The sequence below is a fragment of the Arabidopsis lyrata genome, assembly GCF_000004255.2.
Source record: "Arabidopsis lyrata subsp. lyrata unplaced genomic scaffold ARALYscaffold_8, whole genome shotgun sequence".
Classification (NCBI taxonomy): Eukaryota; Viridiplantae; Streptophyta; class Magnoliopsida; order Brassicales; family Brassicaceae; genus Arabidopsis; species Arabidopsis lyrata.
In genome coordinates, this window is record NW_003302548.1 from 17,137,824 (window position 1) to 17,165,149 (window position 27,326).

Consider the following 27,326-nt stretch of genomic DNA (forward strand, 5'->3'; position numbering starts at 1 on the left):
TCAAACATCACGTAGTCTGATTTTCTCTGAACTAAACTTCTTGTTGTCTACTAGTACCGGTTTGAACCGGTTTAACGGCTACTTCACTACGTACGATACAGGCGCCTCCAACGGTCATATATCTTGATTCTCACAATCCACAACGTTTCGCGTTTAAAAAATTCTCTTTCGTATAAATCCATAACCGAAACCTGCAACTATTAATTTACTAAGAAGATCAGAGAATCGAAATACAACATTTTGGATTTTTGTATTCTTTCCCAGAATCAAACAAAGCACAAAACACGATGCATCGGTTTGTTGTAATTTCCATTTTTGTCTTCTTAATTTCTATTTCTGGTATTGTACAAGCGGACAATGCACCCGCTCAATCGCCGAGACTCACCGTGAAACAACATCCTCCTGCAAAATCTCATCGTTTTACTTCTCCGACGAAGTCTTCTCAAACGCCCACTTTACATCCTCCGGCAAAACCTTACCGTGTTATTTCTCCGTCGACGTCTCCTCTGACGCCTACTTTACATCCTCCGGTGATCCAAAACCCTCCAGAGGAACCACCTCCGACGAAGCAAACCTCGCCTACGAAGTCACCGGAGAAATCCTCTGTTTCCTCTCCGGCATTTGTGACTCCATCGAAATATCCTGTTGTTTCTCCGGTGACTTCTCCTGTTACATCTCGGACCATTACGTCTCCTTTGATATCCCCTGTTATTACTCCGGCGATTTCCCCATCTCGCACCGTTGAGTCTCCATCGAAATCCCTAGTGTTTACTCCGGCGGCTTCCCCATCTCGGACCCCTGCTTTTACACCGGCGACGTCCCCTGTTTCATCTCGGACAATTTCTTCTCCATTGAAATCCCCTGTTTCATCTCCGGCGACTTCCCCTGTCACATCTCGTACCATTGCGTCTCCTTTGAATTCCCCTGTTTTATCTCCGGCGACTTCCCCTGTTTCCTCTCCGACTACAGCCACGACACCTGTCTCTACTCCTGCAACTTCCCTTGTTTCCCCTCCCACTACAATTCCCGTGAAGTCTCCAATATCCGCTCCTACGATAAGTCCCACCACCTCGACAGAATCACCTGCCACCGCCCCATCAAACCAAGCACCAGTCACCGCCGACACTCCAGAGATAGCACCCACATCACCGATAACAACCCTTAGTATTCCATCAACTCCAGCGAGTACGCCAGATATATTTCCTTACGGACGAGGTCCAATAAGTAGTTCTGCACCGGCGATGGCGAATTTGGCGCCAGAGACTGCTGAGGTTCCTGCCGGAGCCAAGTCGGCTTCTAAATCCGTTCAACACGATCTTCTATGCATATTGCTGACCTTAGTGGCCACTTTGGTTTTAATAGCGAATTAACTTTTTGTCAGACTATAAAATTATCTTCATTATATCGTGTAATTCTAATTAACAAGATACTTACTTGTTTTGTTGTATTGATACTATATAGTTTACTAATGTTGGTAGAATATATATGTTAGTACAATAATTTTTCATAAATTTTCAACTTTCTTATTCCATGAGATAGCTGTAGAAAGTCCACAAACTAATAGAAACTGGATAAAGAAAAGTTCATAAACATTTGAAATAATCCAACCAACATACAAAGGAAAGAAACAAATGACATTTCTCACATAGGAAGTTTACTTGAATCCTCCAAGTCATTAACTTGTGCAAACCTGAATGGATAATCTTGGAACTGCTTCACATTGTTGAACACACTGTTTCCTAAACCCCATTGTATTGGCTCCATATAAGCTGTCCTCTGTACCACCGGACCATATGGACCATCCGAACAACTCCCGTAAAACAAGTTTTGCCCGTTTGCTATCATCGGCTCTGTCACATTCGAGAAGGAAGCCACTTCCGCGGTATTTGAGGTCATCTGGTTATTAAAAGGGAAAAAAGAGAACCCGTTGTGCTCCATAGTAGGCAGAGGAAACAACTGATACTGCTCAAAACATTGTTGATTGTAACCGCATAAACCAAGTTGGTCATTAGACCAACAAGTAGTGTCAGGAAATGTCTGATTCCTATTCGTAGCCTCCTGGATCTTGTTTTCTACTGCCATGAAAACCAAATAGAGATCATTTAAAGAACACTTGTCAAGCTTTTTGTCCCATGTAGGATACTCCATTGCAATCTTCGGTTTCTCCTCTTTAGTGTTGTTTTTCTCCAAGCATTCTTGCACGGTGTAAGTCTTGGTGCAGTTGCTTGACACAGTGTCCCTGTACTTGGTTATGATTTCACGGACTTTCCTCTCATCCTTTGGCCATAGCTCTGGCTCCGCGACCATCTCATCCCCTGCTCTGCTCGGGCCGTACACAATGAGACAAGTGTCCACGCCGCAGAGTGTTGAGAACTCACTGGCTTTCTTATACAAACATGCTTTCCTCTTCTTGTAAGTTGTTATCCTCGTTTTCTCGTTCATTATCTTCACCATCTTTACCATCTTTCGACCCATCCAGATACCTTTGTTTCAATCTAAAGCCAAAAAATGAGTAAACACAACAAAAGCTCACAATCGTGAAAGTCGTGAAACACAATTAATACCATCATTCGGATATAACGATAAGCTACCAAAACATTAAAAAACTAATACTAGTAAACATTTGTTCTCAAATTTTTCACTAAGAGGCATTTGAAACTTAGTATATGTGTTGTACTACGTGAATCAATCAAAGTTGTAGTATAACAGCATATATAACAATCGGAGCCCTCAAATATTTTTGCGCATAATTTTTGATCGTTTTGTTAGAAATTTCTGTGCATAATTCCAAATCTAAATACTCTTAACACGTATAATAAAATAGAATTGTATGGAAACCGCATAGCTAAATTAGCATAAAGTAAATGCAAAGTGGTTATTAAAAAAGAGAGAGCGTATAATACCTTCTTGAATAGCTCCACTTTCTGAAGTTTCTTGATTTAACAATGGAGTTCCTCTTTCTGTGTTTATATAGGACACACGCAAAAAAGAATATATGGTTTATTCTCAAATATTGTTTCCTCCCCTAAATTACGGTAGCAATGCTGATATTTTATTTCTTTCCATTCTTTCAAGTAGTATTAATGAGGACGAAGCTATACAAATCTTTAGTTTCTATGTTCACACACAAGGGATAAGAGTTCAATAAAAGGAAAGCCTTATAATTATAGCATGATCAAGAAAGAGGATTTTGTTTGTGATTTGGGCTAATTAGTTTTCTCAAATATTCCTTTTTTGCTTTAATTGAAAATTTTGTTAACATTCTTACGAGAATTTGGCGGAAATAAATCGGCTTCTAAATCCATTCGCTACGATGTTCTATTGATCTTCGTGGTCACTTTGGTTGTATAGATTGATTAGCAAATTATTCTTTTGTCGTCGATTATAAATTCTTAACTATATTACGTACATTTGAAGGAACGGATAAAAAAAACTCAACAAAATTAAAGTGGTAATTAGCAACTGAAAAATGTACCATGCATTTGTAATTCGACGAAATATAACCAAAAATTAACAGTAACCACTAACCACTAACCACCTACATATCTACGTAAGTAATTGTTCGATATATACATTAAGATACAATGTCTAATCTTTGGTTTTTACATTCTTGACTGAACCAAGCCATGTTTCCAAAATACTCAAGACTTTGAAAATTTCATTGTCTTTTGAACTCATTCAAACATCGATCATAATTAATGTCTTGTCTTTCACATTCAAACTATATGTGATAAACAAAGTTTTGCAACTTGATGAGTACGAGACTGAAACGTGACATATCGTGGTCCATGGACCCATGATTTAATTTGATCGACTCTATATATGACAATGCATACGAAAATAATACATCAACATAAATATGTGCCAAGACATTTTGGTTTTTCGTTTACTATTGATTACCAAAAAGCCCCAAAACACACCACAATTGGTAAGCAGTATTGATGACTGCGAGTAGCATGGGATAATGTTCTAATGGATAATTTACATGCTTATCCACTAAGGGTCGAGATTTTTCCACGTCAGCAAAATTGTAAAAATTCAATGGATTTTTTTTTTCCTTAGTTAAAAAGCCTTATTCAACGGATATTTAATATCATATAAAATTTTTACCATCTAAAGTACAATAGTTTGACTATATTCTATCCAAGTCCTCGTATTTTTTTTTCTTTAATTCAATTATAAAAGTCATAATAGAATTTACAGTTTTCATTCCATGTCAAACATTAAACACGAGTTCGAACAAATCAACTCTGGTTTTTGTAACAAAATAAAAATAATTTCAATCATCTACTTAAACTGAATTTTGAACAGTAAAACGTTATTTAGTTATGGTAATCTTACAGATTTATTTCATACAAACACCTATAGTCCTATACTTATTTTAGGCACGAGGTATAATAGAAAACACAAAACGAAAGTTTGGGTCAAATATAGAAACTTCGAAAATATATGGGCAAAAACGAGAAAAGAAAGGCAATAAAAGAAAAAGTAGAGGGGTCAAAAAGCAATAATAAAGTTGATAATTTTCTTGATTTAAAAATTCAGCATATATATTAGAAAAAGTCCCAAATAAATTTTGGGTCGTTAAAAAAAAAGAAAAGAAAAAGAGAAATAAAATTTTGCGTTTCAAGTACTCCATCTCCGTCTCTTTTCCTCCGCATCTAAAACCATCAGAGAAATATCTCCGACGAAGGAGAAGTAACGAAAATGGCGGAGACTGGAGTAATCGGATGTGGCTGCCGCGGAGTTACCGGCGGCAATTTCTTCCATCCCGGAGGATTTTCTTTGAAATCTTGTTTCCTCGAGCAGAGTACAAAGCGTAATCGTAACTTTTTCCGAAGCGTTTCTATGATTCCTCCTTCCAAACGCGGCCGTTTCATCACTAAGTGGCGTTCCGTCGCCGGAAACAGCCGAATCTTTAGGTAATTAGTTTCTCTTTCGCTGTTAAATTCAAGCAAAATGGAAGCGATTAGAACATTTTCGTTTGTTCGTGGACGATTCTTTAGAGGAGGAATCAATTTGGGGAAGACTGATAGAAATTAGTTGTCTGCGATTGAAATTGGATTGGAACTAATCGATTTTTGTTGTTGATGAACATGATTAATAGCATGGATGCTCGAGAGAAGTCACGATCGTTTGTGTTGGTATCATCAAGGCACAAGAGAGTTCCAGTTTTTGTGATGATGCCGTTTGATACATTTGGAATTGATGCTTCTGGGTGCCCAAAGATTAAAAGGTTAAGTTTCTTGAAATGTTTCAATGTACCCGATTTATATAACCTTACATGGTATGAAATATAGTATAATTCCATTTTCAGAACAAGACAAAGTCTAGTTTCTTCTTTTGGTTCGTTAATTTTTTTTCATTCTCTTCACTGATCAGGTAATGAAGTTTTTCTATCTGTTCTTGTTATAGGCTCAAGGCTTTAACTGTTTCTCTCAAGGCACTCAAGTTAGCTGGTGTTCATGGAATCGCAGTTGAGGTTTGGTGGGGGATTGTAGAGCGTTTCTGTCCTCTTGAGTTTAAATGGTCACTGTATGAAGAGCTCTTTAGACTGATTTCTGAGGCAGGGTTGAAGTTACATGTTGCTCTTTGCTTTCATTCAAATATGCACTTGTTTGGTGGGAAAGGAGGCATCAGTCTTCCACTCTGGATCCGAGAGGTTTGTATTGTTTGATTTACAGGTATTTAGTTATTTGTCTGCAGTAGACATAGCAAAGGTTGCCTGATTCGGATTTTGCTTCTTCCTTTGAATATTTTTAAGGTTGTAATTTTTCAATACTTTTACATTGTTGAATACTGATAGTTGTAATTTTTTCTGGTGAAACCTTGGAGTATCTAGATTTCTGGTACACAATCATGAATGCTTACTTGATTATGTTGTCGTTGGGAGTGCTTTCCTTTGTTAAGAATTTGTACATCTGCTTGTTGCTCCAGTAAGATAGTTTCGCTCAGCTCCTTTCCACCTTTTAATTTCCAGATTGGAGACGTCAATAAGGACATATACTATCGAGATAAACGTGGACTTTCCAACAATGACTATCTCACACTTGGAGTCGATCAACTTCCTTTGTTCGGTGGCCGTACTGCTGTCCAATGCTATGAAGATTTTATGCTCAGTTTTTCTACAAAATTTGAGCCATATTTTGGGAACGTGATTGAAGAAATAAGTATAGGTCTTGGTCCTTCGGGGGAGCTTAGGTACTTCTGATTTTCTGTGGACTACCACTGGTAAAGCCACAATAGCTACAATTAGGAGTTTCTTACACAGATATCTCTTGCAGATATCCTGCACATCCTTCTGGAGATGGGAGGTGGAAATTCCCTGGAATTGGTGAATTCCAATGCCATGACAAGTACATGTGAGTGCTTATTTATTCAGAATTTGTATTTGCCTGTACGAATCACACTTACAGATTTATACTACTTGGTTTAGGATGGAAGACTTGATGGCAGTGGCATCCCAAGAAGGCAAACCTCAATGGGGAAGCAGAGATCCTCCGAATACCGGCTGCTATAATAGCTTTCCATCTGGAGTTCCGTTCTTTGAGGAGGGCAATGATAGCTTTCTCTCTGACTATGGTCGTTTCTTTCTAGTATGTTCTTATATCATAGCATCGTTGGTGATTCTGATATATTATATTGCTATGATCTTGAAGCAGTGTTTGGAAAAAAGTGGCTCGTAGGTTAGATTATAAATAACAAAGTGAACTGCTTTTCATTGTAGGAATGGTACAGTGGGAAGTTGATTTGTCATGCTGATGCTATTCTTGCAAAAGCAGCTGATGTTTTGCGGAGACGTCAGGAAGATGAGAAAAGCTCTGTAATGCTGGTTGCAAAAATTGGTGGAATCTATTGGTGGTATAAGACATCTTCACACCCCGCTGAACTAACTGCAGGTTATTACAACACCGCCCTCAGGGATGGTTATGATCCTGTCGCTTCTGTCTTGTCTCGTCATGGTGCTGCTCTGCATATTCCGTGAGAGCCTTTTTATATAGTTTTCTTTTACTATGTACATAATTCACAGAAGCTGCATGAGTCCAGTGTCACTAATGAGAAAATCTATTATATCATTTCCAGCTGTTTGGATATGGCTGACAGTGAAACACCTGAGAAATATCTTTGCAGCCCTGAAGGATTGCGTAAACAGGTACTTTCTTTCGTAAACCTTTGATCTAGTATTTAGAATTCAATTATGTTCATATGAAGCATGTATTTAGAACGGTCACTGTTGTGGGCTTGTGGCACTATTTACTTCTATTGAGAAACTTCAAACTGGTCTAGTCTCTCTGTTCTTACTGCGCTGCTACACTAGGTTCTTCACTTTGAGACAGTTAAGCATGCCTTAAGAACATTGACAAATGAACATTGCCCCCTTTTTTTTCTGCTAGATACACGATGTTTCGAAGAAGTGGACAATACAGGTGACTGGTAGAAACACAAGCGAAAGATTTGATGAGGTGAGAGATTAGCACATTCTTTAGTCTTAGACGTTGAGGTCAAAAGTGGTGGTTATTAACCGTTTATATATGAATTCTGCAACAGATGGGGCTAAGGCAAATACGAGAGAACTGTGTGCAACCGAATGGCGACACTCTAAGATCTTTCACGTTTTGCAGAATGAATGAGAAGATCTTTAGGGGCGAGAACTGGAACAACTTTGTCCCTTTCATTAGACAGATGAGTGCAGATATGTAAAACACTCACACCACCATTGGTGTGTTTGTCTTTTGTTACAGAATTCATCTTTCCTCACCATATTGCTTTTTCAAATATGTGATGAGGAGAACTAATCAAATCAAAATTGTTATATGATAAAATCTCTCACTGTTTCTATTCTTCATTGTGTTCTAACTCTGTGGCAAAAGTCTGCAGAAACCTTTTTCATTGGATCAAAAAGTTACATTGTATGTTTTGATTATCGGAAACAGATCCAATACAGAGAAGAGAAGGTTCAATCACAGCACATATGTTACATACAAACATATTATTGCATCAAAGGACTTGCCTATCAGCAGCCTCAGCAACAAGAGGCAACCTCGGGATCAGACCAAACAAGCAAGCAGAGAATCCATAGATCAAAGAGACAAGCAAGAAGAGGAACACTGTGCTGTCCAAACTCATCACCACATCTAAACCAAACCCATCTCTCGGATTAAAGCTTCTCTCGAGCAAATCCGGGAAAATCAACAACACATCAAGCACAATCGCCTGCATCGTGTTGAACCTAACGTACCTGCTGAAGTTAGGGTTCCTCACGACGACGAAGTAGAGAGTGATGAAGATAAGAAACCCATTGAAAGGGAAGCTCTTGAAAGCTCTGATGGCGGGAAACAAAGGTTGGATGAGAATCTGAAAAGGTTGGTATTGTGTGATGATGAATTTACCGTATTGAATCCCATCGAAGAATGGATAGAAGTAACAGACGGCTGAGATTATCCGATCTGATGCGTCGACGGAATCATCACCCTTGGATTGGAGTACGAGTGTGGCGGCTCTTTCTCTGGATAGTCTAGGTTTTGGGAATTGAGTACTAGGGTTTAGAGGGAGAAAAGAACGACCGGTTAGGGTTAGGGTTCCGGTGAGAGAGGGCAATGGAGCAAAAAGCTGAGATATTATTGCCATTTTACTCTGTTTCTGTTTCACTTCACACAAAACGGGAAGAGAGCTCAACACATGATGAGAGGATAATATACTAAACTCCACGCTGTTTGTAAATTTTGTCTTAAAACAGTGTGTCGTCCTCTTACCTTTCTAATATGGAAAACGGCACGTAGTTATTTGAAGTAAGGTAACAATTAAATAGCCTCTGTTATTGTTTTTGTTTTTTGTGTGTGTATTTAAATATCAAAATCCACCGGTATTTAAATATCAAAATCCACCGGTATAAAACGGCGTAATGTCTTGTATTGGACCCTATTCTTTCAATTTTCACCTAATTTAATTACCTCCGTATTTATTTTTTAGCGCACTTAATGTCTCTTGCATATATATATTGAACAAATTATAAACATAATGTTCATAGTGAAATTAGTTTCTTAGTTTAACTACTTGCTAAGACCAAAAAATGTCAATTGTATGTACGATTTTCTTGTTTCTCTTAACCGTATCTTCTGCGTTCGCGTTTGCGGTTCCTAAACCGCCAATCGTAAGGCAACTATCAACATCAGTGACATCAAATTCAACAGCTTCTTGCTCAGCAAATGGAAATCCAATCGATGACTGCTGGAGATGCGATGAAAACTGGAAGGACAACCGCAAAAACCTCGCGGATTGCGCGGTTGGATTTGGACGCGACTCCATTGGCGGTAGAGCCGGAGAGTTCTACACAGTAACTGATTCAGGAGACGACAATCCTCTAAATCCATCTCCAGGTACATTACGGTACGCTGCAACACAAGATCAACCTCTATGGATCATTTTTGATCGAGACATGGTAATACAACTAAAACAAGATCTCCAAGTAGCATCATATAAAACCATTGATGGTAGAGGAAATAACGTGCAAATAGCTTATGGGCCGTGTTTAACTTTATATAAAGTAAGTAATGTTATTATAAACAATCTTTATATTCACGATTGTGTTCCTGCGAAACGGAATGCTTTATCGTCGTTGGGAGGATACTCGGATGGAGATGGAATCTCGATATTCGAGTCTCGAGATATTTGGATTGATCATTGTACGTTAGAGAAATGTTATGATGGGCTTATTGATGCGGTGAATGGATCAACGGATATAACGATTTCGAATAGTTACATGTTGAATCATAATGAAGTCATGCTTTTGGGTCATAGTGATGAGTATTCCGGTGATCGGGATATGCGAGTTACGATCGCATTTAACTATTTTGGTGAAGGACTTGTCCAGAGAATGCCGAGGTAATTAGTACATTCTTCTTCTTTTTTTGTTCTTCTCTTATTGTCAAATTTATAAGCTAACAAAAATATTCGTGTTTAAAATACCAATGTGTAATTATGTATATAAATACTACTAATTAGAAAAATTAATGGAACTATGTGTAGGTGCAGGCATGGATATTTTCACATAGTGAATAACATTTATAGAGAGTGGAAGATGTATGCTATCGGTGGAAGTGCTAATCCAACGATATTTAGCCAAGGAAATGTTTTTATAGCTTCCAATAATCAGTTCACCAAGGAGGTACATTCGTGACATGTGGTCCACAAAACTAAGAGCGTTTTAACCTAACAATTAGTACAATTTAATTCAAAAATTAACTAAAGTTTTAGAAATTCAACTTTTTGCTTTGATTATCACCAAATCTAACTTGATCCAAAATAAATTTTCATGTGTTTTTTTTCTTACCATATGGATTAGATTCTAGATGGAAATGTTTACTCCATACTTCTAAAACTCACTTGCCCTATACGCAGGTAACAAAGCGAGAGAGTGCAGATGGAGACGAAGAATGGAAGGAATGGAATTGGAAATCAGAAGGAGATGAAATGGTTAACGGCGCTTACTTTACACCGTCAGGGAAAGAGGATTCTCCGAGCTATGCGAAATTTTCGAGTATGGTAGCTCGACCAGCTTCACTTCTCAAGACCACACATCCATCAGTAGGTGTTCTTAGTTGTGAAATTGACCAAGCTTGTTAAAACACAAACATAAGCTTGTGACCAAATCTAGTAATGTCCTTCTTCTTCTTTTTTTCTTTTGCTTCTTCTTCTTGTGGTTATTGTTATAGCACATAGGATTTGTATTGAATATGATGATCATAGACCCAAACAACAATTGTTCATTGTCAATTTTTTACCAAAAATTTCTATTAAGAGTCACTAAGTTTCGTCAGATATTTTTATAAATACATAAAAATTACTTACGTACCAACCTTACTGTGTCCATCGGATTTGACTAAGATTGACGATCACCAATAATCTATTCCCTCAATTTTATAATAAAAGATGTTTGAGCCAAGATAGAGTTTTCTGAAGAGTAATATGTTAAAAAGAATTATAAATAGAGTTTACCATTCAAATTTCTGATTTGTGATGATCTGAATTAATTTTTGGACTCATTATGTGAAAATCAGTTAGACAAATACATAACAAGAAAAAATATGACAAGATCACCAAAATCAGGACTTGTTTACATCATCAACTAAACAAACACGTGAAACAAGAACACACAAATATATTAACTACCGACTATTTTAATTCGACAACCAAATTTTAAAATAGACGAAAAAGAAAAAAAAAAAAAAACTCAATAATAGGGGGAAATAAATAATCCTCATTTACTTTCCCCGAAAAGCCATAAATAAAAGATTCACAAAAAAAACATAGAAGAATAGAAGAAACAAGAAGTGACCTATAGAAGCAAAGAAGAAGCAAACAAGCAGAGCAAGCTCACCACCAAACCAGCCTTAGCTCCTCCGATGACCCTAACCGCACCGGCATCATCTGCCGTCGCATCATCCGCCACTCCATCAGGCCCTTCCGCAGGCGAATCCGAGTCACCAAAAGCTTCATCCGGCGACGGTGCAGCCTTCTTCTTCTTCCCTTTCGCTTTCCCTTTGGCCGGTTTTGGAGAATCCGCAGCACCACCGTCCTCCGGTGCCGGTGCAGGAGCGGGAGCTTCAACAGCCGAAGCCTTAAACAACTCCTTAGGTAACAAAACCTTATCCGTCGCATAAATAGCCAAAGGCTGCTCATCGATGAGAGTATCAACGATCTTGACAGTGTTGATCCTTGTCTTGAGCGTAACTTTCTCTCCATCGTTCTGTACAGTAAGCTCAAACTTGTTGGCTCCATCTGTCGCAAGTGTGTTCATCGGACCGTTGTTGGATTTAAGCATCGCCATTGAGTAATATGTCGGGACAGCGAGGAAATCGAGGAAAGCTTCTTTCTTTGGAGCTGTCAAGTTCTTGTATTTGGGCAAGAAACCTTTCATGGCATCATCTCCTGGACAGAACACTGTCATGCCTCCTTCTAAACTCTCCTGTTACAACATAAACACAATCCAAAACCCATTTTTAATCTCTGAATATCATTTTGGTCTATCTTGAAGTTGACTTAAAGATAGTGAAGTTGAAACTTTTGTAGCTAGCTACTCAATTATAAGGGCTAGTGTGTTAGTGGGAAAATTATTGCTACTTTCAAATATGAATTAGGTTTTTAGAATTAGGTTTCATAAGTTCGAATTGGAAAAACTGACTAATAATGTTGCGATAATTGAGGTAATTAAGCCTATATGTTTGACCATATTTGCTCATTACTTACCAAATAGTCAACACCTTTTGACTCTTTCTTTTTGTTCAAAATCAATGGCTATTGGCTACAAGCCAACAGTACAATCACATGCATCTTTTATTCTTCTCTAATTAAATAACTTCTCATATTATAACAACGGAAATTTAAGAGACTATATAAAGTAATAAAACTAATAAGTTATTGTTAAATAGAGTACTAATCAGGGTTAATTAGTGTAAATTCCTGATTCTTTTTGTTTGATAATTTCTAAATTTATACAGACACATGCATCAGTTTGCCCAAAAAAAAAAATACAGACACATGCATCTACGTATTGATTAATTATACTATAAATGGAAAATAGAAAATTAATACAGTACTAATTTTTGTTTGTCAATATATTTCTAATTGATTACTTACTAAAATCAGGGTTTAGTAGTGATAAGTGTACCTACTTCTTTTTGTTCAACATTTATTATACAGCGACATGCATCTATTTATTGATTAATTAAACAGAAGATTACTAAATACTCCAATTAATTACTAATCAGGGTTTAGTAAAGTACCTGATAGGTTTTTGAAGCTCCAGGGTTAGTGAGAAGAGTCTCAGCAAACACTTTGCATCCATGAGCCGACATTATTCCGGTAAGATTCATCTCCGCCGGAGCTGGAGTCGGAGCCGCCGCAGTCTCCGACGGTAAAACTCTACTGATCTGAATAATGGAGATGTTATACGGAACTTCTTCAATAGATTTAACAAAGAAAGAAGACAGATCTCCACCGTCAGGACCAAACCCAACTTTACCACCTCTCAGATCCGTTATATTGACGAACCCGGTGGTTCCAGGAGCAGCTCCGGTGGCTTGAAACAGAGTAGCGGCGAGAGCAGAGCCGTCACGGATCTGGTGGAGTTTTTTAGCTCCGAAGTAATCAAGAAGGACGTGGAGAGAAAGAATGTTTTTGAGAGTTGAGATTGTGTAGCCTTTTGAGGTTAATGCTGACATGGCGGCGTTATCGACGGCGCAAACGGTTATGGTTGTTCTCCGGTTGATTTCGTCGGCGAGGTGAGTTTGTGTTAGGAAATGGCTGAAGGAGGAGAATGATGGGTGGTTTGCTAGGAGGCGCGTGACGTTATGCGCGTGGGTTTGGATTGTGAGGAGAAGGAGAATGTTGAAGATGGAGATGAGAGAACTCATCTTCTTCGCCATTGTTGGAGTGAAGAGTTGGTTTGAGGATTTCTTGAGAGAGAGTGAGTGAAGAAGAGCTTAAAGTGAGGAGAAGAAGAAGAAGAAGATGGTGTTTAGTTAAATGGACGTGGATTCTGCTTGAAATTACGATTGTGCCATTGTGTACTTATTTATTGTGATGACATTATTTATAATGTATTTATTGCGAATTTAAGCTTATGGGCTTTGCAAGTTTTGTGACCATGTCATATGGCTCTTCTTTCCAGCCTTCCACGGTTCCACCTACTATTTTAGAAATTATTAAATTATTGTAAAACTTTTTAGAGAAACGGAATTTATATGTACGAGTAGAGTAGGAACTAGGAATTTATATATGTAGACGAAATTTAATATTAGATGAAACATGTGAGACATGCTAAAGGAATTGATATATATGTATTATTGTGGTCTGGTTTCGGCATTAGCCATCAAGAGGAAACCATTATTTGACCACATCACCGCTACAAATGTTTGATTGCCCATACTAGACCTTATTGTTTCGGATTGGATGTTACCCCTATAATATTGGTACTTGGTAGACTAAATGTAGATCAAAAATTGATTGATCAAAAAAAAAAAAAAATGATTGAAGTTTAAAAAAGTATGGGGGAAATTAAAAAAAAAAGAAAAGAAATTGCGACAACGCATTTGAGCCTAAAGCAAATTACAACAGCCTTACGAAATTCATTTGTAGCACATGTCCCCAACTAATCTTAACCTACACATCTTAAGAGTGTTTAAATGTCAAATTTATTTTGGCTTAACAATATTTATGATTTGTTCTCCTTTTATTGAGAAATTTCTAGTGTATCACAACTATCATGTGATTTGTATGTGCAGCTAAAAATAGAAATACCTTTTTAGTCTAAAAAACATACAAAATTTTATAATCATTATATATCTCATTATATAATCAAACATGTCACGTGGGAATTGGAAGAGTATCTCTTCTTCATAAATTAAGGTATCAGAAACTCATTACTCCATTATTAATAAAAATTTAAGCTCATTTCACAAGCATAGAATCTTCTTCTTCGTTTATATCATTCAGAAATCAAATCTTTATTTGTTCCTTAAAGTTTGATTAGACCGGAATCTTCGAGTCTTTAACTGCAGCCATGTCCATCATGTCAGTGTCGGTGACAAAACATAAGTTAAAGTGCATGAATGCGTGATCGTTACGGTCAGCTAAAACCGGTGTTGAAGCAATTTCGTGGGTTATATGCATAATTTCAGGGGCACTTGTGTAATTAATGTTGCCTGAAACTGGTGACGCAGGACCCAAAGTATCGATTAACCACGTGGATGGTCGAGATCTCTTATCATATTCTCCACCGACAATCGGTCGGTCCGTGTACTAGCTGGACTGAGTAAAACTAGTTATCTGAAGATCTGACGCAACGGTTTGTTGTCACTTGTCACTTAAGATACGATGGTGGGCTGTTTTATAATTAAACAACAGTAATCACCAAGCTTCTCAATTCTTGAGATTCTGAATATATATGTTCAAATTTATAATATTTCATACAAATAATATCATGTGAAATCCGACCACATATCATATAGTAACAATGCTAAAATCCTTTGTATCTCATTGATCCTAATATGTGTCTTATCATTAGCAACAAACACATGGACTCCTTCTCCTTTAATCTGAATCCAACTACATCCAGGCTTTTTCTTCAAACCTTTAGCTTTCATTATCTCTCTCATCTTCACAACTTCATCCCAACTTCCTTCAACTGCATAAGCATTCGATATCGTCACGTAATTACCAGAGTTGTCAGGCTCGGATTCGATCAATTGCCTTGATAAGTAGTCTACAAGCTCACTCTTAGGCTGTTTGTTGCAAGAAGCAACCAAAGATTGGATCATTCGTGCATCTGGCTTGTATGGCATTTCCTCGATTAACCTTAAGGCCTTGTCTGTTTGTCCAGCTGATGCAAGGAGATCTACCATCAGTCCATAATGTTCCAAGCATGGATTCATGCCATGTTTTGAAACCATCTCAGTGACAATCTCGGTAGCTTGGTTATTATCCCCTGCGTGGTTACATGCTGATAAGACATTTGTGATTGTTATGTTGTCTGGTTTAAGACCCACGCCTTCTAAGCTTCTGTATAGAGCGATTGCTTCTTTTAAGTTACCATATAACGCATACGCCGAGATCATGGCATTGTAGAGAGGCAACTCGCTGTATAACTTACTTCCAAAAACCTTCTCTGCTTTGTTTATATCTCCACATTTAGCATACATGTCAACCAAAGAAGTTTCAATAGAGACCGAAGAGGAATGCTGTAGATTTCTTATGATGTAACCGTGGATTGATCTTCCGAAATGCAGTGATGCTAGATTTGCGCAAGCAGAGAGAGCTACAGTGATGCTAACGGCATTTGGTCTCAGCCCGGATTCTTGCATCTTTCTGAGAAAAAGAATTGCCTCCTCACTGCAACCATTTTGAACCATACCATTCATCATAGTCGTCCATGAGATAAGATTTGGAAATATCCCTGAGGATTGCATCTGCAAGAACATATCCTTGGCCTCATCTACCTCACCATTCCTTAGAAGACTTAGAATGATCAAATTCCATGTTATCACATTTGGTGGTACACCTTCTAGCTGCATCCCATAGAACAATCTCAAGCCCTCTCCACTAAGACCAGACTCTGCATAGGCTGCAAGTAACGTATTCCACAGAATCAAGTCTTTCTCTGCTGTGGAATCAAACACTTTCTTAGCATCAACGATGCTACCACACTTGGCATACATATCCATCACAGTGCTGGCTAAAACGATATCAGATTCAAAACTGTGTCTAATGCAATAACACTGCACCTCTTTCCCAAGTTTTAGATTCTGCGTACGTGCAGCTGCCGACATTAACGTCGCTAAAGTGACACAATCATATTTCAGCTTCTCTAGTCTCATTAATTGACACATGTATATAGCATTTTCAACTAGCCCTTGTTGAACATACCCGGAGATAATCAGATTCCATGTTACCACATCTTTATCAATCATCCGATCAAAAACCATCTCAGCATACTCTATCAAACCAACTTTGCAATAGAAATTCAATAAAGATGTCCCCAGGATATTATCCAGCTCCAGTCCATTTACAATAGCAATGGCATGAGACTGTTTCCCCTCTTCAACCCCACCCATATTAGCCGAAGCAGATAAACAAGTCGAGACAGTGACACGAGTAGGCTCAACACCTTCCTTCCTCATATCAGAAAAAAGCCGAATCGCTTCCTCATTCATCCCATTTTGTACATAACCAACCATCAACGCATTCCAAGCAACAACATTTCTCTCAGGAATTTCATCGAACACCTTCCTTGCATCATCCAAAACACCACATTTCCCATACATATCAGCTAAACTACTAGCCACAAACACACAGTCTTCAAGACCAGCTTTTACCACATACCCATGAACACCTCTCCCAAATCTACTCCATTGCAACGCACCACAAGCCTTACAAACATTCGGAACCACAAAATTATCAGGAAAAATCTCATTTTCAAGCATCTCAACAAAACCCATTAAAGCTCCTTCACATAACCCAATCCTACATTTCACACCAATAATAGCTGCCCAAGAGAAAACATTACGAACCCTCAATTTCGTGAAAAGAACTTCAGCTATATCCAAAGCATCGCACTTTGCGTAGAATATCACCAATTTAGTCTCGATGTACTCGTTCTTAGCGTAGAAATCACCATTCTTCAAAATCCGAGCATGAATTTGCTTCCCTGTACATAAATCTCTCTCGTAAACGCATCCTTGGAGGATTTCACCGTATATCTCTGGACCAATGCGTAGGTTTCTGAAATCCATCTCTGTAACTAAACTCAGAGCTTCTTTGATCTCACCGTTCTTACATAGAGACGAAACGCGGTGAAAGTAAGATGTGGAAGAAGGATTAAGAGCTTGGTCATCGTGCTGTTTAGAAGAAGGTTTTGATGATACTGAAAATGGAAGATTAATCGGGATAGTGTTGAAAGGAAGAGAAGCCATTCATGCCTCTGATAAACGTCTCTGAAGATAAAACAGAGTCTTTTCGAATCCTCGTATTTAAAATTATTTTTTTATTATCTCTCTCGACTTATTTTCATCAAAAAATATCCACCGTTGATTAGTCTTGTGGCAAATACTGACACGTGGACGGTTGTGATCTGTTTCTCGACACATATTTGAACCGATCGTTGCATGGGTTGGTTTACTGTTTGCGATTCTTATGTGTTCCAACCGGTTTTCAATTTGATTTTGGTTTAGTTAAACAATAACGATGAAAATATAAAGTTCATTTTATTAGAATTTACTTTGGAATTATAAACAAAAATTTTGAGCTAATAACAGAAGAAGGTGACTTTTTGATAAGACTTTGATATTTATCTAAAAACTATGTATGCCCTAAAAGAGAATAAAAGCATTAGCTAACACAAGCATCAAGAGATGTACGGGCATGGAAGAGGAATAGTAAGCCACCGCTGAACCGGTTGTACCACCTCCGGCTTCTCCTCCTCCTTGACCGCCACCGCCTTGTCCCCCTCCGCCGATAGCACCGTAAGGATAAGGAGGAGTATAAAAGTAAGGATACGGAGGAGAATACATCGTCGAAGGTGGTGGTTGGTTGCAACAGCCTGTCGTCGGAACAGGAGGGCAGCGAGAACGTGGCGGTGAAGGTGGTGAAGACTGTGAAGACGGTGGAGGCGGTGAAGACTGTGGAGACTGTGGAGACGGTGGAGGAGGATTGCCATATGGAGAATAGTCTGTAGAGGAAGGCGGTTGAGGCGGTTGGTTACATGGGTAAGGAGTGCAAAAACCAGTGTTTGAATCCAAAGCTGAGTTTAGATTGACACAGTTGAGAAATGATAGATAAAAGGTAATAAGAGGAATAGAGAGAGAAGCTCCAAGAGACAACATGATGAGTTACAGAAAATGATGAGTGTTTTGGTCTTTGGTTTTGAGATTTATAATAAAAATACATGAATTTTTTTCCTGGATTTCGTATTATCTGCCGCATGGCATAACACATGTCGTGAGTGTTGGAGAATTTCTGAAGAGAACGTTTGTGTCTTTTAACGGATGTAGACAAAGTTTTGTCATGTAATGACAAATTAAAACGCATTTGTATTACTTTGGAATTTATATAGCGGTACGCCGGTACCATATATATATACTCATCATCAATAGATGTCGTAAATTAAAGAAGATGTGTTGTGGCCTGTGGGTAGCAATAGCATGACTGCATGAGTTTCAAGATGAGTGTGAAAATTATGTCTGAATCTTTTGTAATGGGAAAGATGAAGAACTATGGATTGTTTAAGTAATCAAATAAAGAAGACCGAACTTTACGCTGATGAGAGTTCTTATAGTTTTGTCTTTTCCATCTGTTGACAAACTTGGGCTATATGAATTGAATATAGTTTTTTGTTAGCTTGATTCAAAAGACGAGTCTTTGGTAAACCTCTCTAATGGCTTGAAACCACATATTATATAGTAATTGGCTGATGTATATTAGATAGACCTCAACTCCAATATTCCAAAGAATGATGTTGTTAAATTTAATTCATGTTAAATATAATATGTCGAAGTTTTAGCTAGTTGGGTACTCAATATTTAGGAACGTGCACTTGAGAAAATGAAAATAATAGAAGCACTCGAAGTCAAGATGTTTACATCATCGCAATTCGCAGGCATTAAATGGCAATATGGAAAGAAAAAAAACTCATTCCCATCATTTCATTTATTTACCTTTACTAAATTTGTAGAAAAACATCCCAACACATTTGATTTCACCAATAAATGGGTTTATCTGGATCAATCCATCATCATCATCCTAGTTTGACATTTTTTACAGTTAGGTATAAAATAGTCTTTTATATACATAATGATATATACATCTATTTCTAGAAAATTGATTTTCTAGAGATTTCACATTATTTAAGAAACAATTATTGTTTAATTATATATTTTTATTAATTTTTCTAATAAACTATGAACCAATAGTAATCTGAAATAGTTAATCATTACGTCTTGAAATCTACGATTTATTAAAATCAATTTATTAAAAATAAAAAAAATCTAGAAAATCAATCTTTGTGGAACAAACTCAAAACACTAAAACATCAAACTTCAAGGAACAAAGAGACTAATAAATTGCATTCACACCAAACCAAATTCATCAAAATCTCAAACCAATCGACTTGTAAAATATGTATCAAACTGATTTTGACCGGTTAGTTTCAAACCGGCTGGATAGAACAAGATTTTAATCTATTATAAGCTCTATGGTATGAGCATGCATCAGGGCCGTCAACATAAGATCAATGTAAATCAAGACAAACCCTATCATGGTTCCAATGGGTTGACATTTACCTATACATATTTGATATTTCAAATATTAATAAATTTACCTATTTTATAACTCAAAGTATTTTGGTTTAACCAGTTAGATGAATGTTGGCTACAATGATTCAATGATACCGAACCGGCCGGGTTTGTATGTGGAAATTACTACTGCATGTGAACTTGACACAAATATTATCAAAGTCTAATTCTGAGACTAAAGAGATTATGGATCACAGATTCAGAATTTCCACATATATAAAAAAAAGAGTTAATAGATAAATGATATATATTAAAAAAAATTGGTGAAATGTAAAAAAGTTGCAATGATATTATCTATCAACTTAATTTAGATATGCTATTTTAGGTTAATGTATTTATTGTTTTTCTTAGATAAAATTTTGTGTTTAGCCAAAATAAATTTGAGAAATATCATAACATAAACATACCATATAAAATAAGTTTTGGATGAATCCAAGTACACCCTAATTTGGTTTATGAAGGATTCATAATAGTTTAGTAAAAGCTAGCAATACTTTTAAAATCTAAAATCTCTGATATTTTTAGTTTTTGATGGTAATAATAATAATAATAATAATAATAATAATAAAGAAGGTATTTCTGAGAAATGTCCAAAAAATATATTCCAGATTACATTAAAAAAAAATGAATAAATTGATTCTTCATAAATAAAAGTCACTGTCCAAGTCTAAAAGAGATCCCTCTCTGCTTTTTTTTTATACATCGAGAGAGGCAGAGAAGGTGTTTCCTCTTGTCCAAAAGAGAAGACAAATCTAAATGTCTTTAGGTTACGCTGAGAAATTATCCTTCATTGAAGATGTTGGTCAGGTCGGCATGGCCGAATTCTTCGACCCATCTCATGTTCTACAATGCAAGGTTTCTATTTTTTGTTTCTTTCTCCTCCTGGGTTTTTGTGGGTTTACTCAGTTTTGCTCCAGATTCTATGTAATTTCACGTTGCGTTGATTATTGTCTCTGGATTGATTGCATAACAGTTTAGATTCTTGAGTTGATCCTCGTAGTGTTTGATTTTGGATCGTACGCTCATATTACGGCTTTAAGCTTTGATATTTGTCTTTTGGATGGTTATTGTAAATTTGGAGAATGATTAGTACTTGATGATTCCTATAATATAGTTTAGGTTTTTTTTACACTACTTGTTTTTGGACTTGCATTGTGTTAATTAAAGAATGGAATTGTGTCATAACTAAGATGAGCTAGGTCCCTTCAGTCCTTGTGGGTCTCTTAAAAAAATATAATCCATAGACAATGTGATTGATTTTTATTTACTGATCATGTGAAAAGCCGTTGTTTGAAATCAGATTTGTGTGGAGAATTTGACTGTTTGTGTATTGAAACTACCTCTTTTTGTTTATCATTGTTTTAGCTAAAGGATTTGGTTGCTAGATCTTGGCGTGTTTCTTGTCTATTTCACTATCGTGCTAACTGCTGGTGTTTGTCTTTGGAACTGCAGATTGAAGAACTTGCTAAGTTGATTCAAAAGGTTTTGATATGTGTCCTCTTTCATATTCTTATTGTTGCTTTTGCATATATTTTTTTGATTTAAGTATCTTCAAGAAAGCTGGTTTATGTTTGCAGAGTAAGCATCTAGTAGTCTTTACTGGTGCAGGCATTTCAACTTCTTGTGGTATTCCTGATTTCCGAGGCCCCAAAGGAATTTGGACGCTACAGGTGAGAGCCAAGGCCTTTTAATCCTCTTTTCTTTGACTATTTGCTCGTGTGATTTGATTTTGAATTCTGTCATTGATTGATCTGTTATCATCATTGCTTGACTTGATTGCATTGTCTTGGATTATGTGGCTAATATACTTGTCTTTTTTAAAGCATCATCTCCTGAAAGTTAACATTTGTGATCCGTGGTTGTTGGTTTCAGCGCGAGGGCAAAGATTTACCCAAAGCATCTCTGCCATTTCATCGTGCAATGCCGAGCATGACTCATATGGCTTTGGTTGAATTAGAAAGAGCTGGCATTTTAAAATTTGTTATCAGTCAGGTAATCCTCTTTCCCCTACAGAATTACTTTTTAACTAGTGTGCTTGATCACTGATAGGATCTTGTCTTCATGTTTACATTTCTAAATTTCATTTATATGCTGCTTCATAAATGATCAGAATGTGGATGGCTTACATCTTCGATCTGGAATACCAAGAGAGAAGCTTTCGGAACTGCATGGAGACTCTTTTATGGAGATGTGCCCATCATGTGGAGCAGAGTAAGGCAAAAATATATGTTATTGCCTCTCTCTTATACTGTGAACCCTTGTGATGAGAGCTGTCATTATCTATCCCTATATTGCACCATATATGGTGACAAACCTTTCTTGAACTTTTGGAGGTACCTGCGTGATTTCGAGGTGGAAACTATTGGATTAAAGGAGACATCAAGAAGGTGTTCTGTTGAAAAGTGTGGAGCTAAACTTAAAGATACGGTCCTAGACTGGGAGGTGAATTTTCTTTGCTGTTCTAATACGAAAGCGACAAAGCTTTGCCTTTGAATCAGATTCCACCGGTCTTACCTTTTTTTTTTCTTAATGTAGTTTAAGAATCTAAGAACCGTGAAAATGAAATCTCTGTATGTCTCTTATGCTGTTTTCTTTCCATGGCAGGATGCTTTGCCTCCGAAAGAGATTGATCCAGCAGAGAAGCACTGCAAAATGGCTGATCTTGTACTTTGTTTGGGTACCAGGTAATCAATGACTCACAAGAACTCTCGTGTTTGATCATTTAGCCAAACAGTTGTTCTCTGGAGTATCTTGCATTTGGATTGTTTCATGAGCCTAAAATCTTTGTGCAGTTTGCAGATAACCCCTGCTTGCAATTTGCCTCTCAAGTGTCTCAGAGGTGGAGGCAAGATCGTGATAGTCAATCTTCAGGTAAATTGTCTCTTTTGTTCATCTACATGAGTTTCTATACGTGTCTTATATAAAAATATTCTATGAATTATGGGTTCTCTGAAAATCACACTCTCTTTGCTACAAGCCTTGATATTTTCTTTGGAATATATATAGAAGAATGTGTTTTTTGGACTAAGTAGTTTTTCGTCGGAAATTGTTGACTGATTATATTCGCCCTTTCAGAAAACCCCGAAGGACAAGAAAGCAAATGTTGTAATTCATGGTCTTGTTGATAAGGTAAGATTTAACTTTTGTTGTTTCTACATTTATGGACAAAACCAAATGGAGTCTCATAGATTTAAGTAGTGATGTTTAACAGATTACCTTCAGCACTGCGTCCAAATGGAGTCTCATAGTTTTTTTTTCCTTCATTATGTGTCTGATGTGCAGGTGGTTGCAGGGGTCATGGAATCTCTCAACATGAAGATTCCTCCATATGTTAGAATCGATCTTTTCCAGATAATCCTAACTCAATCCTTAAGCGGAGGTAGATTTTCCTGAACCTTTCATGGTTTTTATGCAACATATATGTCTTGTCCTGCACTGTAATTGGGTGTGTCATACCTTTTTTTTTTTTTGATGTTAGGCTTCATAGCTCTCACTCACATGTTTTTCATTTCTGTTACAGATCAGAGGTTTATTAATTGGACCCTGCGTGTTGCAAGTGTTCATGGATTGACTTCTCAGTTACCATTCATCGAGTCTATCGAGGTGATCTCTAGAAACTGCTAAACCAATGCCAAAACAATCAAATTCCTTTCTGATATTTTTCATTTGCAATCCAGGTTTCTTTCTCAGATAACCAGAATTACAAAGACGCAGTTCTTGATAAGCAGCCTTTTCTTATGAAAAGGTAAAACTAACCTCTTCTTACAAGTCAGTTCTTGTCCTATTTCTTACTCTTATATACTCTCATCCTCTTTCAGGAGAACAGCACGAAACGAAACTTTTGATATATTCTTCAAAGTTAATTACAGTGACGGTTGTGACTGTGTCTCCACTCAACTTAGCCTCCCATTTGAATTCAAGGTTTATTACGATCCATAAAAGATCTTTGTTATCTCGACTCATGACCATTTTTCTCACAACCTTTTCAAAATACCTATGTAGGTCTCAACAGAAGAGCATGAAGAGATAATTGACAAGGAGGCTGTGCTACAAAGCCTGAGAGAGAAAGCGGTTGAAGAATCCAGTTGCGGGCAAAGCGGTGTGGTTGAGAGAAGAGCGGTTTCTGAACCGAGAAGTGAGGCTGTTGTGTATGCTACTGTGACCAGTCTCAGGACTTACCATTGTCAACAATCTCTGCTTGCTAATGGATACCTCAAATGGAAGCTGGAAGGTTCTGGAACGTCCCGTAAACGTTCTAGAACCGGCAAACGAAAATCAAAGGCACAGGAAGAAGAATCGAAGGCATAGGAAAGAAGAAAAGAAAGCTTTTGGTGTATATAAACAATAAAACAAACACTAGTCTAACCGGAATAGAAAATATGGAAGTTAGTGGCGTTTTGAGGGCTGAGTGAATTTTGTTTTTGGTCCACACTCGGTTCTTTAAAACCGAAGTTAACCAGGAATTGAAGGGGATAATAATCTTTGTTCGGTTTGGTTCAGTATCGGTTGACCTTTCGTAGAAGCTATTACTTATTAGCTTTACGGAATCGGTTTGCATTCGCAATATTATAAAGATTACAAAATGATCCAGCGATGCCAGATTTTTTTTTGTGAAAATTACATATTTTGTAAGAACCTTTGTAATTTTAGATAATCAAACTAAGATTTATGTCCAAGGATTTGATCTATAACGAAAATTGTGTATATAAAAACATTTGCCATATTACAGTATATCAATGGTATAAAGAAATTAAAGATTAGGTAAGTTAGATGTCATTCATTGCGCTCATATATAACACCTAGTTCTTTATATTTTGTTTATAGTTGAATAAATGTATAATTATGTTTAGCAAGTGGAACTTCTTTAAATTTTTGTTTAATTTTGCATTTAACATTGTCTTGCGTGAATTCAGGACATGTTCCCTACTTCAACGACTTTGGTCAATCTCATTAATTAGAAGAACTTCAACTCTTCAAGTATATAAAAGAAAGATCGTACAGAGAGAGAGAGAGAGAGTCGAAAACAATAATTAAAGACTTTCTATAACGAATCATATAAAAAGACCATAAGTCCTTGACCAAAGTAATATAAACATATATAGAAACCAATCTTAGCTGTATTTTGATGGATTTTTAATTGAAAATAACTAAACCAAAGTTGGCTTTATTTTGATTAATCTTAAAAAGAAAGTAAATTGTTGTCAACTGTCAAGAACTTCAAGTTTGAAGTTGACATTTTTTTTTTTTTTTTTCGTAAATAAAAGCAAATTTGAATTCGTAACCTAGTTTTAGTTTTATTATTGAACTTTATATGGATTGTAGTGTTTTCTTATTTACTCTTCTAGTAAAAATAATATGGGTAGAGCTTGACATGTTCCGTTAGTTGAAAGCTTCTTCCAATTGAAAGTGCATTTTCATATAAAACTAATCTTTAGAAACAAGATCCGAAAGAGACGGTCTCATCTAATTAGAAATTAATATATACAAGATTCGAGATCAATAATGAACGACCTTTTTGTATAACAAAGAATAGAAAAGACCAAGCTTAGCTGTATTTAGTTATTTACAAGTTTTAAACTAATCTTAGAAACAAGATCCGAAAGAGACGGTCTCCTCTATAATGAAAATAATTAGAAATTAATATAAGATTCGAGATCAATATTGAAAGACCTTTTGTATAACAAAGATACCAAGCTTAGCTGTATTTACAAGTTTTAAATTAAATGACCGGCTAATTGTATAAGTGCAGGGTGTGGGGAGGAGAAGAAAAATATCACAAAAATCCAAATCCCCAATCACCATAGCAGCAGCCATGAGTTCTGTAGGTGTATTTCGTAAGGTTGAAATGGATGGAAGATCATTTTTGGTTTACACAACAACACAAACACATAACCCAACCTCTTCCGGTGAGGCATTAGCCATGGATTTTGGTGGCAATGACCTCTCTTTTCAACCTCTTTTTTCCTGTCCTCGTTCACGTGTCCAATTTCATGAGCTCAAATTACAGTGGCGCAATGATGATTATTTTAGCAAGTTTCATCCATATAATTGTTCTCCTCACTATTCCCCAGCACAATAAGCGGAGGCGAATCTGTCCTTGATTGCGACGACGATTATATCTGTAAGCTCCCTGCAGTCCCTCTCTTTTGGTGCAACAATAAAGATCCTGATCATGAAGACTTCAACTGTGATGCATGCGGAAGTATAATGCTCAGCGCAAGCTATTATGCATGCCTCGGATGTGGTGGGGAAAAGTTCCACAAAGAATGTGTAGAGTCCCCACTTGAGATCAAACACCCTTCCCACCCTTTTCATTCTCTTCGACTTTGCAGTAGTTACACATTTGGTGGTGTAAAGTGCATTTGTTGTGAGGAATCTTGCTCCCACATATTTTATCATTGTACTACATGCAACTTGAGCATGCATCCTGTATGTGCGATGAGGTCAATACCTTGTGTTGTAAACCACCCAAAAAGCCATCCCCATCCTCTCACTTTTTACCCTGCACAAGCTTCTTTAGTTTGCCATTTCTGTGCACTGATTAAGAAGCTTGATCCCACATATATCTGTATCCAATGTGTCTTTGCGATCCATACAGATTGTATGGGGTTCCCGCATGTCATCAGAATATCTCGCCACCAACACCGTATCTCTTTTACCTCTTCTCTTCCATCTGGAAAAATTTCCTGCGGAGTCTGTCGACAACAAGTTGACAACAATTATGGTGCATACTCTTGCAACAAATGTGATGCTTATTTTGTTCATTCAAAATGTGCGTTACATAAAAATGTTTGGGATGGAAAAGATCTCGATGGAGTACCAGAAGAGGATGATTGGATAGATGATGGTGAGCCATTCGAGAGGATAACTGATGGAATAATACTCCATCCATTTCATAGTCACCATCTACGACTTGAGATCTTCATGGCTTATGACGAAAACAAGTATTGTCGAGGGTGTGCGCTTCCAATCTACGAAGGTCAGTTCTATTCATGCATGGAATGCAAGTTCATACTCCATGAAAGTTGTGCCAATGCTCCACGCATGAAACGACATCCCTTACATCCATATCCACTTACACTTGACAATATGGCATCTGCTGGTAAGGAAGGTAAAACCAAATGTAGTGCATGTAAGCGTGACGTTGGTGGCTTTTATTATTATCATCATTCAAAAGAACCAGTGCGTACTTCCATACTACTAGACTTAAGGTGCGCCTCGATTATCGAACCATTTGAATTCCAAGGCCACAAACATCCCTTATTCCTACCTTGGGACCTAAAGGAAAAGACCCGATGTCAAATCTGCAAAGAAGTTATTAAACATCATTCGGAATTTCAATTCGGCAGAGAAGTTATTGAACATCATTCGGAATTAAGTTGCATGGATTGCGATTATACTATATGTTTCCATTGCGCTACCTTACCATACAAGGTAAGGTATAAGCATGACAGTCATTTTCTCATAATCTGCGATGGCAAA

The 27,326-nt window shown here is 37.1% G+C and overlaps 9 protein-coding genes and 1 pseudogene across 11 annotated transcripts; 4 read left to right on the top strand and 6 right to left on the bottom strand.

Annotated features, from left to right (window-relative positions):
- Window positions 1-145: 145 nt before the first annotated feature.
- LOC110224156 lies at window positions 146-1,587 on the bottom strand. Its single transcript, XM_021015795.1, has 2 exons — window positions 1,569-1,587; window positions 146-1,203 (listed from the first exon to the last, which is right to left on the bottom strand). The coding sequence occupies exons 1-2, from the start codon at window positions 1,585-1,587 to the stop codon at window positions 476-478; spliced, it is 747 nt and encodes a 248-aa protein (XP_020871454.1). The 3' UTR covers window positions 146-475.
- On the bottom strand, window positions 1,538-2,575 carry LOC9302182 (agamous-like MADS-box protein AGL82). Its single transcript, XM_021023889.1, has one exon. It carries the CDS (start codon window positions 2,473-2,475, stop codon window positions 1,642-1,644), a length of 834 nt encoding a protein of 277 aa, XP_020879548.1. The 5' UTR covers window positions 2,476-2,575; the 3' UTR covers window positions 1,538-1,641.
- Window positions 2,576-4,569: 1,994 nt separating this feature from the next.
- On the top strand, window positions 4,570-7,842 carry LOC9302183 (inactive beta-amylase 4, chloroplastic). Of its 2 annotated transcripts, XM_002864361.2 has the most exons (10): window positions 4,570-4,922; window positions 5,108-5,236; window positions 5,416-5,662; window positions 5,981-6,201; window positions 6,285-6,362; window positions 6,437-6,596; window positions 6,728-6,981; window positions 7,084-7,153; window positions 7,395-7,463; window positions 7,549-7,842. In XM_002864361.2, exons 1-10 carry the CDS (start codon window positions 4,708-4,710, stop codon window positions 7,699-7,701), a joined length of 1,596 nt encoding a protein of 531 aa, XP_002864407.1. In that variant the 5' UTR covers window positions 4,570-4,707; the 3' UTR covers window positions 7,702-7,842. The 2 variants fall into 2 exon arrangements, with proteins under 2 accessions (XP_002864407.1, XP_020881731.1); XM_021026072.1 differs by lacking the exons at window positions 4,570-4,922; window positions 5,108-5,236 and having other exon boundaries at window positions 5,583-5,684.
- Window positions 7,843-7,873: 31 nt separating this feature from the next.
- Window positions 7,874-8,670, bottom strand: LOC9300484 (protein TIC 20-v, chloroplastic). Its single transcript, XM_002866063.2, has one exon. It carries the CDS (start codon window positions 8,626-8,628, stop codon window positions 7,999-8,001), a length of 630 nt encoding a protein of 209 aa, XP_002866109.1. The 5' UTR covers window positions 8,629-8,670; the 3' UTR covers window positions 7,874-7,998.
- A 343-nt stretch (window positions 8,671-9,013) lies between these two features.
- LOC9302184 (putative pectate lyase 21) lies at window positions 9,014-10,816 on the top strand. Its single transcript, XM_002864362.2, has 3 exons — window positions 9,014-9,882; window positions 10,027-10,165; window positions 10,399-10,816. The coding sequence occupies exons 1-3, from the start codon at window positions 9,071-9,073 to the stop codon at window positions 10,621-10,623; spliced, it is 1,176 nt and encodes a 391-aa protein (XP_002864408.1). The 5' UTR covers window positions 9,014-9,070; the 3' UTR covers window positions 10,624-10,816.
- A 254-nt stretch (window positions 10,817-11,070) lies between these two features.
- LOC9300485 (fasciclin-like arabinogalactan protein 1) lies at window positions 11,071-13,571 on the bottom strand. Its single transcript, XM_021026081.1, has 2 exons — window positions 12,783-13,571; window positions 11,071-11,965 (listed from the first exon to the last, which is right to left on the bottom strand). Exons 1-2 carry the CDS (start codon window positions 13,422-13,424, stop codon window positions 11,336-11,338), a joined length of 1,272 nt encoding a protein of 423 aa, XP_020881740.1. The 5' UTR covers window positions 13,425-13,571; the 3' UTR covers window positions 11,071-11,335.
- A 1,333-nt stretch (window positions 13,572-14,904) lies between these two features.
- Window positions 14,905-17,615, bottom strand: LOC9302185 (pentatricopeptide repeat-containing protein At5g55740, chloroplastic). Its single transcript, XM_002866065.2, has one exon. The coding sequence runs from the start codon at window positions 17,466-17,468 to the stop codon at window positions 14,979-14,981; it is 2,490 nt and encodes an 829-aa protein (XP_002866111.1). The 5' UTR covers window positions 17,469-17,615; the 3' UTR covers window positions 14,905-14,978.
- A 125-nt stretch (window positions 17,616-17,740) lies between these two features.
- On the bottom strand, window positions 17,741-18,391 carry LOC9302186 (polyadenylation factor subunit 2). Its single transcript, XM_002866066.2, has one exon. It carries the CDS (start codon window positions 18,375-18,377, stop codon window positions 17,865-17,867), a length of 513 nt encoding a protein of 170 aa, XP_002866112.1. The 5' UTR covers window positions 18,378-18,391; the 3' UTR covers window positions 17,741-17,864.
- A 2,132-nt stretch (window positions 18,392-20,523) lies between these two features.
- On the top strand, window positions 20,524-24,443 carry LOC9302187 (NAD-dependent protein deacetylase SRT1). Of its 2 annotated transcripts, none has more exons than XM_021021637.1 (14): window positions 20,524-20,699; window positions 21,297-21,326; window positions 21,422-21,514; window positions 21,717-21,836; window positions 21,955-22,055; window positions 22,178-22,286; window positions 22,449-22,528; window positions 22,637-22,715; window positions 22,920-22,973; window positions 23,127-23,223; window positions 23,365-23,447; window positions 23,522-23,589; window positions 23,663-23,765; window positions 23,847-24,443. In XM_021021637.1, the coding sequence occupies exons 1-14, from the start codon at window positions 20,601-20,603 to the stop codon at window positions 24,150-24,152; spliced, it is 1,422 nt and encodes a 473-aa protein (XP_020877296.1). In that variant the 5' UTR covers window positions 20,524-20,600; the 3' UTR covers window positions 24,153-24,443. The 2 variants fall into 2 exon arrangements, with proteins under 2 accessions (XP_020877296.1, XP_020877305.1); XM_021021646.1 differs by having other exon boundaries at window positions 20,643-20,699; window positions 21,453-21,514.
- A 1,134-nt stretch (window positions 24,444-25,577) lies between these two features.
- Window positions 25,578-27,326, top strand: part of LOC110225632 — a 2,224-nt pseudogene continuing 475 nt past the window's right edge.

Coding starts and splice junctions, on each gene's coding strand:
- LOC9302187 (XM_021021637.1), top strand. CDS start 20,601: ATGTCTTTAGGTTACGCTGAGAAATTATCCTTCATTGAAGATGTTGGT. Junction 21,837..21,954: donor TAAAATTTGTTATCAGTCAG/GTAATCCTCTTT, acceptor ATAAATGATCAG/AATGTGGATGGCTTACATCT. Junction 22,056..22,177: donor TGCCCATCATGTGGAGCAGA/GTAAGGCAAAAA, acceptor GAACTTTTGGAG/GTACCTGCGTGATTTCGAGG.
- LOC9302185 (XM_002866065.2), bottom strand. CDS start 17,468: ATGGCTTCTCTTCCTTTCAACACTATCCCGATTAATCTTCCATTTTCA.
- LOC9302186 (XM_002866066.2), bottom strand. CDS start 18,377: ATGTTGTCTCTTGGAGCTTCTCTCTCTATTCCTCTTATTACCTTTTAT.
- LOC9300484 (XM_002866063.2), bottom strand. CDS start 8,628: ATGGCAATAATATCTCAGCTTTTTGCTCCATTGCCCTCTCTCACCGGA.
- LOC9302183 (XM_002864361.2), top strand. CDS start 4,708: ATGGCGGAGACTGGAGTAATCGGATGTGGCTGCCGCGGAGTTACCGGC. Junction 4,923..5,107: donor GGAAACAGCCGAATCTTTAG/GTAATTAGTTTC, acceptor CATGATTAATAG/CATGGATGCTCGAGAGAAGT. Junction 6,982..7,083: donor GGTGCTGCTCTGCATATTCC/GTGAGAGCCTTT, acceptor TATCATTTCCAG/CTGTTTGGATATGGCTGACA.
- LOC9300485 (XM_021026081.1), bottom strand. CDS start 13,424: ATGGCGAAGAAGATGAGTTCTCTCATCTCCATCTTCAACATTCTCCTT. Junction 11,966..12,782: donor GAGCTTCAAAAACCTATCAG/GTACTTTACTAA, acceptor ATGTTGTAACAG/GAGAGTTTAGAAGGAGGCAT.
- LOC9302184 (XM_002864362.2), top strand. CDS start 9,071: ATGTCAATTGTATGTACGATTTTCTTGTTTCTCTTAACCGTATCTTCT. Junction 9,883..10,026: donor CTTGTCCAGAGAATGCCGAG/GTAATTAGTACA, acceptor AACTATGTGTAG/GTGCAGGCATGGATATTTTC. Junction 10,166..10,398: donor ATAATCAGTTCACCAAGGAG/GTACATTCGTGA, acceptor CCCTATACGCAG/GTAACAAAGCGAGAGAGTGC.
- LOC9302182 (XM_021023889.1), bottom strand. CDS start 2,475: ATGGGTCGAAAGATGGTAAAGATGGTGAAGATAATGAACGAGAAAACG.